General features: G+C 38.9%; 1 protein-coding gene across 1 annotated transcript in view; it reads right to left on the bottom strand.

The window, feature by feature from the left end:
- Positions 1 to 2,430: 2,430 nt before the first annotated feature.
- ZNF804B (zinc finger protein 804B) overlaps positions 2,431 to 13,001 on the bottom strand; it is a gene marked incomplete at its 5' end in the record, with an annotated part of 28,651 nt that continues 18,080 nt past the window's right edge. The window contains 3 exon segments of the mRNA XM_010083114.1: positions 2,431 to 4,801; positions 4,803 to 6,107; positions 8,776 to 8,906. Of these exon segments, the coding sequence (XP_010081416.1) occupies positions 2,431 to 4,801; positions 4,803 to 6,107; positions 8,776 to 8,906 (3,807 nt within the window).

Genomic DNA, 13,001 nt, shown 5'->3' with positions numbered 1-13,001 from the left:
ATGCATCTTTTAGGCTGTTATTAGCCCTGAACTGGTGGTGATGGCTGTGCAGCTCAATCAGCCTCTTTTAGGGCACAGGTTGACCTGCTCCTTTAAAACGTCCAATTCAGAGTGTTTCTACAGAATTCTAACAAATGTTTCCATGTGGTCCACTGAGTGAGGGATCTCCAGCTGAGCAAATAAGTACTAATTTTCAGAGGTGATAAGTCACATTCAGTGAAATATGTTTGATTCTCAGAAAATAAAGTTCCAGAAGTATAGAAATTATATGTAAATTCTGTTCTAATTTTGGGAAGATTTTCAGCCAAAAATGAAAGGAAGAATTTTTAAACTGTGGAAATATTTATTTTTAATGTCTTTCCCAAAGAAAACTTCTGACTTCCTTAATTCTGAAGCAATAATTTCTATTAAAGAAGTTCCCTACAATTAAAATAAGAAAACTAAACCATAAAGATAAGTAACTCCAAAATGGCATGAATCCATTTTGTTAATGAAATTAATAAATCAACTGTAAATCCAAGCAAAAGCAATTTGAGGGTGCTGGTTTCACCAACCTTTTTCAATACGAAAATGTTTGGCTTCTGCTCAGTCTCCAGATTTTTTCCTGACAGCTTTTATTTGATGGCTGAAATGTTAAACATCCAAAAATACTCTAACTTTGAAAACATAAACCAAGCAGTCAAAACTTGTAAAGCCATTTGAAAAGTTGGTATATTACCAGTTTATGCTGTAGCAGCTGTTTTGAGAAATTAAAATAATTCCATTTTATTGTAATAGATCAATCTAGTTTGATTAAAACCAAGGTAGAACATTGGTCCTAAGTTGTGTTTTAAGTACTCGATTTGATTGCAATTAGATTTCTCAATTTCCTCAGATAGCTGAATATGATGGAATAAAATTCTCCAGAAGTTTTTTAATGTATTTTATATTGATTCTGCAAGATACATTATTAATTGTGCACTACATTATTGCAAATGAATTTAAATTATTTCAGATGTTTCTAATCCAAACAAACAGGTACTGTCTGTCGGACACTTCACTGTCCAACTATGTTAGGAAGCATGTCTGCAGTCTCACCATAATTATGAACTTAATTTCATGCTAAATATCCCACATGGAGTTAGAAACATTATAAAAATAGTAAAAATGTGCCATTCAAAGAGATACTGAAGCCCTCATCTGTTTCCAGATACACAGTTATTACTAGCAATTTAAACCACGCATTACCCTACGGTTTGGATACATGCATTCAAACATTGCAGATTAAGAACTTTAGTTTGTATGTTGAGTGTTTGGGAAGTGATGTGAGAATCTTGACACATTTGTTTATATCCAATATACCTTGAAATGCTGAGAACTGTGCCATGGTTGTCTATGGGACCTGACCTGGAGAGCCAGTTTCTGCTCAGGGTTTTATTCCTACATTTTTATGAACATCAGCACAATTTTATAGTACCAGCCAATTGTTTATGTTGTTTGTGAAAGGGATGAAACACATTTACACATTCTTTGGGCAAGACTCTCCCACATGGCAGAGCTCTGGTAGGAAAGAAGTGTTGCAGTCTTGGCCAAGGACCTCTGAGTTTCAAAGCCAGGACTAGCTGCTTGGCAAATCTGGGCTGCTGCAGCCCACCCCGACATACCCTATGCTACAGCCACAGGCTTCTTTCCCTTACCTTCTTGGATGCTTGGCTCAGAGACAAAAGTAGCAGCCTGCTTATGCCAGCACAGAGCCCCCTACACTAGGGGGAATTTTTTGTTATGTACCTGTGGCCAGACTGCAGTCCCTTTGCACTGTCCAAACAACATATCCCAGGGATAAAATCACTAAAGTATCTTAGAGATGTTGTTGTGAACCTCTTCTTCTAGTGTTAGCTCATCACCCCTCACTCTGAGGTTCCTCAATTTATTTTGGTCAGGAGACAGAACCAGAGCCTTGTGGTCACAGATACCTTCTTTTTTGCTCAGTCTGGAATACCTTAACCAGACCAAGTACTATGCCGTTGCATATACATGCTCAGAAAAGCAAACCTCTGCGGTGTGTCAAGGTTGCTTTACTTTAAATTGTGCTACTTTAAATCACTCATCAGTGTTGATATTCTCGGTCCCATTGTGTTTGGGTGCTGTGGTCCTGTTCCTACTGACAGTCACAGACTTCACTTCAGGCTATTCTTTCCAAACCTTCTGTAGAATGACGCTAGCTGGACCTCATCCTGCTGTGGTAGTACCATAAAAGGCTTTAAACCAGCTTTTACTTAGTGATACAAGAACTAAATCAACATTCATATGCTGTCACACAGAATGTGGACTTTAAATATTTGCCATTGTGCTCTCAGCAAAACAGCAGATTTCCCCTCAGACATGTGATTGAACGCTGAATATTTTATTTTATTCAAATTTAGTTTTGGAGCCATAGTGTTGTTGTCTGGGCTAGTTTAAATAACTAGAAACACTGAAAACTTCTTTTATTGTAGGTAACTGTTGGGTCTGGCTAGAGGAAGAATGGTTATGGGGTTCTTGCCGTTGGAATAATGGATGAACTAAGGGGCCTGGATGTATAGCAGAAGCTGTGGCTGCATTCAGGTGTGGTGTAAATAAGGCTGGGATATATGCAGTGTGTGGCAGTGTGGGGAAGGTCAGTGGGGAAGGGTGGAGGGGGGTGGCGGACACCAAGTGCAGTGGGTGTCCTGCCAGCAGAGCAGGGTGGGTGGGAATGAGGGCTGGCGCTAATGGGGAAAATGATATGGGGGCAAAATGTGCCTGAGAGAGGGGGTGGAGGTGTGCCAGGGAGAGGTGGCTGCCATGGGGATGTACAGATGCCGAGACAGCAAAGTGTTGCAGCAGCGTGTGGTGGATGGTGGTGACAGTAGCGTGCTGCTGAACAGGGAGGGCAGGAACTGCTGGTGTTGCAGAGAAGGCAGCTGGTCCTGAGGCAGGCAAAACTTTCAGGTGCTTTGATAGAAGTTGCTTCTGCATATGCTGCTGGGCTTGCAGCTGGAGCAACCTGTATTTGTCTACTTCCTCTGGTGAAAACGTGATAGGCTGCTGTGTTACAGGAGGGGGGGTGGATTTACTGTACACTTCTAGGTCATGTACTGTGTCATCATACTTCTGCATAGCATTGTCACAAAGAGAGTCTGAACTGCCTTCTGACCGGTTCGAGTCCATGTTTACATCATGTAGTTCTTCTTTGGTCTCTGTTGAATTAGCAACAACAGAATATCTATTAGAGGGAAAAGCACCAGGGAAATCATTTGGTACTGGGTCACAGCTTTGCATAAAGGGTTGCACTTCACCAATGAAGAGGTTGAGTTCTTCCTTTATTGCTGTGTTCCTTTTTATGCTTGGGCTCTGATAGCCTGGTCCTATTTGAATGATGTCTTTAAAAAGACAACGATCATAATCAGTGCCTGTTGAAAGAGCAATATTAGTTATCTCTGATGCTTCAGAATTGCTTTTCTTTACCCTGGTTTCTAATGAACTGATTTCATTATCATTTTTACCTATGCTTATCTGTTTGTCTGGCAAAGGTATCATTGCAATGTCATCTACCGATGATGAAAACTGAAGACCACAGTGACTTTGTGAATGATCCTTTAATTCTACCCCACACGTGTTCGCAAATCTTCCCAGATCGTGTATTTTTTCCTGGGTTTTCTTGGACTGCACTCTTTCTAAAAGTAACTTGGCTGTCAGGGACTTTCTTTTCCCACATATGTCTTCTGCCACGGTTTCAGAAGAGCAGGTGGCAAAGTTTTTTGACTGACTATTCACATTCAGAGAGTTGTGATGTGCAGTTTCAGCTTTTCCTGGTTTGGTGTTAGAACATATTTCTGTGTCCTCTTTTGTTTTGTTGTCACAGCTGTCAGTCTCTTTTGAGAAGGATCCTGAACTGCTACCTCTTGATATTCTGCTGCTAGATGATCTTTCAGTGCTTCCTGAATCTCTGGTGGAACAGCTTTTGGAGCTATGGTAGCTTCTGCTTCTACTATGCACTTTGCCAGAATGCTGATGTCTACGTCTTCTGTGTTTAGATCTGTCTCTGTGTTGTAAAACTTTATGTCTTGAACATCTTCGATATTTAATCACACCCCTCTGTGTACAGTTTCTAGTTCTGTGACTTCTACTGTGACAAAGACCATCCTCGTCTGTATCATCAGAAGTAAAAATACATTTGTGCTTTCTGTGTTTACATTTGTGCCTTTTAGATGTCTTGCTTTTTCTTTTACAACATGAAAGCAAATGATTTCTGCTGTGACTGTTCAATGTGGGACTCATGTAGCTCATGTAGCTACTCGTACTGCTAACTGAAGTGTCAGAATAGCTGGAATGTCTGTCAGAGGAGGACTTTTGAGGAGATGGGAATCTCCAGCATCTCATGTAGCTTCCACATCCTTCGTTTTCTGAATACCTGCTGTTTGAACTGGATTTATAACTAAGGAAACTTCCACTAGACTCTTTTCCACTGTCACTTATGTCACTGACACAGCTGGCCACATCTTGAATGGATCTGCAGTCATTTTGTTTTTCACATGTATCCTCAGAATGAATTAAATGACATGTTGCAGCTTTAGACTTTTTAATCCTGGACATAAAAGCAGAAAAGGACATGCTTTCATTTCTAATGTTCTCTTTTTTTCTTTCACAGCTATGAAAATTATGCTTTAAAGGTCTTCTCAGTGTTGTTGTATGAGGGCTTTTTTCTGTCATATAATCCTTTTGTGAGACATCAAGGTAAGCAGGCACTTTGGGTATATTTTCATTCAAATAATCTGCAATGCATTTTTGACCATTTTCATTCTTTCCCTATGTCTGACTCAGCTTTTTGCTTGGCCTTTCTTGGATTTAGGGAACCTTTCATCTTCTTTGGTTTCAACAACTGATTATCTTGTTCATTTGACATTTGCTTGTGTTTTATTAAACCTGAGGCTTCATTTTCATCTGCAGTCTTATTTATACAGTGTTCTTTACAGCTTTTTTTGTTTGTTTCATGTTGTTTACCATCTCTGTGATTTAAAGAGAGTCTGAAGTCAAAATACAATGGATTACAGCCATATGAAATACAGGGCTCAGTTTTTGTAAATAAAAGTAGTTCTGTGGGCCACTGCAGAGCAGTGGTGCCATCTTTGCTCACTACATGGAGGAAAGGCAATGCCTGGGGCTTAGCCTCTTTAACCATGGTCTCCCTTGGAAGTGTTTCCATATTCCCATTTGTGGTTTCTAAACTCTCCAAAGATCTTTCTCCTTTTACCACCCCAGGGCTGTCATTAATGTTGCTCATGCATGGCAGCTCAGGTGCTGCCTGTTGTGGGAGCTCAGGTAACTGGTCAGGCAGGTGGGCATTGCTGTGCTTGTAGGTGTTCAGATGTGTACAAAAATTGCTAGCTTGGCATGAAGGTGAAATGAGAGTTTCTAACAGTTGCTCAGACTCATTCAATTTGCTCTTTTGCTCTGTTTCTCTAAGTGAACCTGGAAAATCAAAATTGGAAAGATGTATTTTGACTTTGGAAAATGAAGGATGAGCGTTGACCTTTTCTTCTAATTCTCTATCACTACTTCTGTCATTTTCCTTTAGCATTTTAGGTTTTTCAGCTACATGACTTGATGCACTGTTATCCAAACCCATTTGGTCTTGTGTAATAGGGGGCCCTTTATCCGAGCTTGTTTTCATATCCTCCTCCAAAAGTGTGCCAGAACGACAGCCCTCAAGAGCTTGCTTCATTTTGTTGTTGGGAGATTCACTACAATCGTTTCCTTCTTCAGAGTTCTCACTGAAGACTGATGCTGAGGACTCGAGCTTCAAAGGGACTTTTTTAGAGAATGAGAAAGACACTCCTACCCTTTGAGAAGTACTGGTGCTATCTGGGAACACTTGTGAGACTTGATTTCCAAGTGCATAGGGTCTTTCAGTAGGGAACTGGTGCCTGCTTATGATAAGCTGCTGTTTCTCTAGTATGCTGCTGGAGAAACCTTGTCCTTCACTTGTGGCGGTTCTTTGAGAACTGTTTGAAAACTTGCTGCCCTTGTACAGTAAAACACCATCTTGTGATTGCTGCTTTTCCACAACTAATCTGGGGGCTTTTAGTGATGGTCCACTCCCAGTGATACTGTAAGGTCATAAAGGAAAAAAAAAAGTCAATTTTATTAAGTAACCAAGTTAAGACAGAACTCACATTTGACAATGTCTGGTAAAGAAGGGTGTCACTCATGCTGTTACAAGGGAAAACTGTTTCTAAAGTTTCTAAAGGGTAAATGGGCAGTCTAGCCTTTACCTTTGGCTCCTATGTGAGCAAAACTGTCTTTACATACAGGAAACTATATGATTTGAAGTCAGCACATGAATGTTCTTTTTCAGAATTATGCCTATGTAAATCCAGAACAAACAATATTGACTTTACTCTGAATTTACATCAGGGAGAATTTGATCTGTAGTAACTCTTCATTTTCTGAGAGGCCACTACAAAGGAAATTGTGCCTTCTTCAAAATGAGACACTTCCACCTGGAGCACCTACAGAATCAATCTCTACAAGAGAAAAGGCAGCATTCTGCTTGTTTGGGGGAGGTGTACGTATGATTTTTTAAAGAGCAGATTTTTATTTTATCTTTAAATTATTCCACAATAGATGACTTTGTGAAATGTCCACATAGATATTAATGGTAAAATGGTAAAAAAAAGAAAATATTGGTGGGGAAAAGGATGCAAGGTAGATTTCCATCAATATTAATGGCAATGTCAGCGTTCTTATTATAAACACTAATTTGACTTACTTTCCCATATTTTCTCTCTCTCTATTCTACTTTCATTTATTACATTTTTTCTCTTCCCAAAGCCTCTCTGATTTTAAATCTGTGGTTTAGTTTTGTTGTACTTTAAAAAAAAACTAAACTTATTCTATGAAGGCCTTAGCAAACATGGTAAATCATTTATTTCCTGGAATAGATAACTAACTGAAATTGGAATGACTGTTGCCATTTTCCATTAGAGATGAGACATATATACCCACCATACAAATGTTATTCTAAGTAATATTTAAACATGCATTTCATTAGATCAATTATCTTCATATGCTATCAATGCAGTACTACAGTATACATACATGAAAAAAAAATTGGAATGACCTTCAGTAAAGAGTTTGATTAAAAATTAGAAAATGTCTTAATTAAATGTGAGTAAATTATGACTGCCAGATCTACATAAAGGCTATCTATAAATAGGCTAGCATGCTTTATAAATGCTATAAAATGTATGGGTTTCCAGCAATGGGAACAACATAAATACTCCCTGGAGTAGGGTCAACTCAGAGTACGAGAATATGTATGCATTTCTGAGAATATATTAGCAATTGCTACAAATTTGGCATCAGGAGATACAAATTCACCCCTATTTGTACATCAAGAAGAAATTATCTCTTGGATAAGACATGCAAAGATATACTTTTCAAAGTCTCCTTGGAACACCAAAATAAAGGTGCATTTTCAGCTTTTCTGTGCATGAGATTAACAGTAATTTTGCTGTCAAATTATATTAGCCTGTTGTAAGGAACTCTGTTGGAACCTGAGACACAGTACTCAGGGACAATAACAATTGTGTGTGTGTGTAGACTTTTTCTTAGAAAGGCTGACTTTCTGTCTTGCCTGAGCAACTGGGAATGCTACCCCGCCACCAAGATTACGGTTCTCAGCCACCCCTGAACCTATTACTCATGACATACACGAATAGCAAGCACTGTCTTTCCAGGATCTTTGTAAAGGATTATGGAGTCTTGGCTCTTTCTAAAAGAAAACCCACTTTTTCCCTCCCAGTCTCATTCTAGCTTTCCTATTACCACCAATCTTATTGATCTATCTGAGACTACATCTTCAAGTGCATGGGCATAAAGGCATCTTCCAACAGACAGTTACTTTTCTTTCAGTAGATTTGTATGAAAATGGAATTGTAACCATAAAAGTGATACATTAGCACTAAACTGTTATATTTCAGCAGATTATTCAAAAGCAATTACATAGACCAAAATCAGTGTATAATAAACTCTGAATGTTATTATTTCCAGTGTACAGTAAGTTTGATATGAATTTAAAAGGATGCCAGTTTAATTACCTATTTAACTCAATACAGTCATAGATTAACGTAAACAACTGGTCTGGTGGTAATCTATTCTACTGAAGCATTCAGTGTCATTAAACTGGGGAAATTTCTCAAATGTAAAGGTTTATTAGTGCAAACTTTGTACTGTATCTTGATATTTATGAGTAGGGCTAACAGCATTGGATAAATTTAACTCCGTTAATTGCTTGTTTTTCGTTCACATAATGATACTTCCATTACTCTACAGAGAAACTGTGAGAATAATCTCAGTATAATAAAATAGCGAAAATGATCCACAGACTAAGTACAGGTGTTCTGAAAGGTGTTTTTCCTCTCCTGTTCACTTAGTATCAAATGATAAGACAGTTGTACTAATCTGTTCATCTCAGTTTGAATAAGGTAAAATGATGATATCATAAAAGCATCTTCAAACCACTCAGTTCAGAAGAGATGATATTAACTAGCTACAGAAGAGAAAAACATAAAACTTCAAAGAGCAAGTAATTCATTCAGGGTCTTTCAATTTTATGGTTAGCAGAACAGGAACATTTGGACTTGGGGACAGCTGAAAACAGGTTACAGTATATGCAATCTCTGTATATTAGAGTGTAGGAGTACAAATATAGAGGTTTCTTCTGGGACTGAGGAAGGAGGGCATTAAAATGTAATATAAATTTTAAATACTTGCCATTCTGACTGCTTCCGTAACTCTGCAAGCTGGTGGAGCCGCTTCAGTGCTTTTTCCTGTTTCCTCTCATCTTTCCATGACTTTGAAGCCACATTTCGAGCAAATTCCCTTTGTTTCAAATCTTTCAATCTCTGTGTGAAAAGAACAAAAAGAGAAGAGATTAAATATGTACACAGCAGATGCATTTCTTCTTATTTAATTTATTTGCTTTTGGTGAAGTTAGTATGTAAATGGAGAGTAAAAATATACTTAAAATGCTGTCATCCTAAGAAGAGGTTGAAAATGCTATTTTTGCCTAACCGAACGACATGACTGGGCCATTATTTAGCTGATACAGACCTACATATGAATGCTAGCTTTTTGGTTTCTCATGAATACACAAATCTTCTGTTGTGTACAAATAAATAGACAAAATTAGACTCCATTTAATGCAGTCACAATTTTCCTATTTAATTCACTCATTTGGAATTTAATCCATAGCATTCACTGGAACAAAGATGAGCTCATGTATGTAATATATTTTATATAACTCAATACTTGCATGTGTATGCGTGGATGTAGGTGTTCTGTGTTGGTTTTGTAGCTTTTTAAGACTGCATTTGTTTTTCAAAGGAGAGAACTACTGTCTGAAGTATTTGATCAGGAAACTCTTTTATGGCTATTTTCACTTTTTTTTTTTTTTTTTGAACATCTATAAATCTGGTAATTCCTATTGGAGAGAGAGAAATTATTTTCCTTTATTACATTTTTGTTACCTGGTTTTGCACAACTGATAGTACAAGAAAAAAATGAAGGAGAAGAAGACACAACCCAAAAAGTGTCAAAAATATCCTCTGCAAAAAAAGTGGTGCTATCTTGCCTTTGGGTTCGCTGTGTTCTCTAGGATTCAGTAGGTCATGTCCAACCTTACAACCTCCCTGTTCAGGTCTGTGCTTCCATGCTCCATGGCAGAAATGCCTGCCTTCCTTCACCACCTCTGCAGTGCTGTGGTATTTGGTCAAGGCAGGTTTGCAAGCCAGAAAGAAGCTCTGGTGCATTCAGATAGATGCTCAAACTGGAAACCCTGAGGACCAGGACTGAGAACTAACAGCTGCATCCCCTTGCCCCTTGGTCTGGAGGTAGCCCTGTGCTCTTCTGTGAAGTTCAGAACTATAGTATCAATACCAGGAAACGCAAAATTTCCCATGGAGCCCAGAGAGCTATTTTTTCAAGACAGACTTCAAGAAGGGCTTTGGTATCATGCAATATGCATCAATAGGATAAATTGGAGGCTGACCCAGCATTGTAGCAGCAAACATTGCTTTCTGCAGCTCAGGAATGTGGAGCAGTCTGGCCATGGCACAGATTTCTGCACAGACCAACAGGCATCTGCATTTGAGAAACAGGGCTGAAGGCAGAGAGTCTTCAACTTGTAGAGGTCAAGAGGATGAATGCATGAGAGAGAACTGCTTTCTGGAGAGAGGTCTAGCTTTTGTCAATAGATGAAGACAAAGCAAAGAAGTGAAAACCACTGTGTGGTTGCTTTATACTATCTAAAGGGATGGCAGCTTCTTTTTTCTGCAGCTGAAATGAAGTCATCCAGTTAGTGGCAATGACATATGACAAAGAGACATGGAGGAACCCTTGGTGGAAACAGGCCATACAGGATCCGTGATTATGTTCTGTAAAGAGTGGTGGAGATCTGTAGTGGGTATCTCCCACTGCTATCATATCAGCTGTCCTTCAAGTATGGGAGATTTTTTAAAAAGCCAGATAACATCTGTGAGAGAAAAATAAATAAATGCTGGCAAACTAAGAGCAGAAATTCCTTGTTTGCTGTCAGCTTTCTGGACCCCAAGACATATGCCTCTGAGCACTGATCTGGAGGTAGGCAGAGCTGGGCTGCCTACAAATCACCTGCTCAGGGAGCTTAAGAGCTGGCTCTCAACCACCCTGATGTTTCTGGACAGGAAAACTCCCTTGGACAAAGAGGAGAAGGCCAGAAAGGCAGTTGCTCAGGGAACTGGTGCACCAGGAACCAGCCAGAACCGTCCTGCCACTTGGTGCCTGCTGAAAATTTAGCTGTATTCATTAGAAATATTTAGTCTGTCAAATCTGTATGTTTCTCCAGAAAGGTTTTATCAGCTCCAACATCTAGTACTTCATTGAACTAGACTCTGAAATGGAATGGCTTGCAAAGTCCTCTTTAAAGCTGTTAGGCTTCAGTTCCTTGGAAAGAAAGGGTTGTTCCACCACATTTTAAGTTTTTTCCTGTCTCCTTACATGGCACCCCTCACTGTTTACTTGTCCCTTGCCAGGCCAGTCATACAGTGCTCCATTCCCTCAACCTCATCCCTGCAATTTACACTAAAATGCATGAATATACAAGACAACACTACTTTTGTTCCAGAAAAGAAGCTTTTTAAATAATATGTTGAATCCAAAGCTGCAAGAGAAATCAGAGACTCTTCCCAGAATGAACCCACACTTTCTGTCACCTAAGTAATATTTACAAGGGTGTAAAGATATTTAAACTCTAAAGATCCTATCCTCCATAGAAAAACAGAGGTAGGTTTGAGTCTTATTAAGATCTTCAACGTGAAGAAAGGGCAAAGAAACATATTTGAGAAATGTCCTTTAGTGCTGCTTGCTATGTTTTGTCTGTCACTGTGAGCTGTTCGGTATCACACATAAAGCATTCATGAGGAAAAACAGAAACAGTTTCTACCTGTCAAAGAAACAAGGAACAATGTGAAAGCTAGTACTACAGAGTGCAGGTACTGCAAAGCAATGCCTCTTCACTTCTTTGACAGGCTTATAATCAACAAAGCAAATGGACTAACACTAAGAATAGAAGTTCTAGCAGTATTTTTTGCTCTCTAATGGCATACAGCATGTGTCAAGGAAGTAGAGAAAAGAATAAAAAAATATAGGTTAACATAGCAGAGGACTTGTCAACGGGAGATGAAATCCAAGAAATCAAAAGCATCTCCAGTCTGAGCAGAAAAAGGACTCTCCCCACAAATCCCCTCATCAAAACGAAAGAAGCTGCACTGCCAGAGTTCCAGTTAGGAATTGTAGTGAAATTTGTCAGCTGTGTTGGATAGACCATGGGACTGCCCGCTGAACCTGCAAAGCCATGGTTTTCTTCACTAATAACCTGTGCAGCCTCCTGACAGGCACACAAATATTTTCAGCAGGTGGTGCACAACAGTGTGCAACTGAGCAGGTACCTGAATGACAACCCTAAGCTCAGCAGGTGTGCTTGAAAATTAACATCACTTTACATGGCAATTGCATTTTTCATGTAATTAGGTACTTAAGTGGGCATCCAAATAGAGGCACGTGTAATAAATTATGATTTATTTAATACCAATCTCATGTTCTGTCCTTCACCTGCTACAAATATAATTGCCATGGGATTATATTCCATTTTTAGACTCATGTTCTATTCTTTCTCAGATTTTCATGTAAATGTGAGTGGACATTGCTGTATTTAAAAGTAACCCATTCCTTTTTTTTATAAACATCCACATAGACTATTAAAAGACTACAAAATAATATTCACTCTTATGGAAAGATTTACTTCTATAACCAGATCTGAGTTACATTGGCTCCTCTGTCTAAGACCCACTCAAAAACTGCTGAACTTGTTTTTTTCCTCCTATGAATCATCAGGAAATCCAAACGTGCTAATGGAGCAGTATCCTCACTACCTACTTTTGCTAAACATGAAATAGCAGTAGCCCAATACCTGTACTTTAGCAATTTCTGCCCATTCTTAATGTTGGGCTGGTTTTTCTTAAACTGTCACTTTATGGTGGTCAGTACTTGCTTTTCATTGACCTACAAGCACCTGTAGCGTACTCAGGGCTGGCTGCATTTGCAGTACAGAGATTACTTTTTTTCCAGAGTTATGATCCTGATTTCTATTCCTCCCTGTGAGGGTGAACATTTCTCTGGATTGCTATTTATCTGATCAAATTTAGTTGCCGACAGTTGTGGCTTAGATTTTCTTTACAACCACTGGAAAGAAATAAGCACTTTTACGGACCTAATCACCTCTTCTTAAAGCAGCTGTCTAAAACAAGTGGGAGAAAGTGAGATAAAAAAGTACCTCTTTCTTTTCACTGCATACAGAGGGTATTAAAGTTGACTATATCTCAGACACAGACTTTTGATAGACAGAGGAAATTGGTGCGATTGGAACATTTTCATTGCTATAGATAATATTCATGTCTACAGGT

This window comes from Pterocles gutturalis, unplaced genomic scaffold, assembly GCF_000699245.1.
Source record: "Pterocles gutturalis isolate BGI_N339 unplaced genomic scaffold, ASM69924v1 scaffold18235, whole genome shotgun sequence".
In the NCBI taxonomy this organism is placed as follows: domain Eukaryota; kingdom Metazoa; phylum Chordata; class Aves; order Pterocliformes; family Pteroclidae; genus Pterocles; species Pterocles gutturalis.
This window is presented reverse-complemented; position numbering and strand designations above follow the sequence as displayed.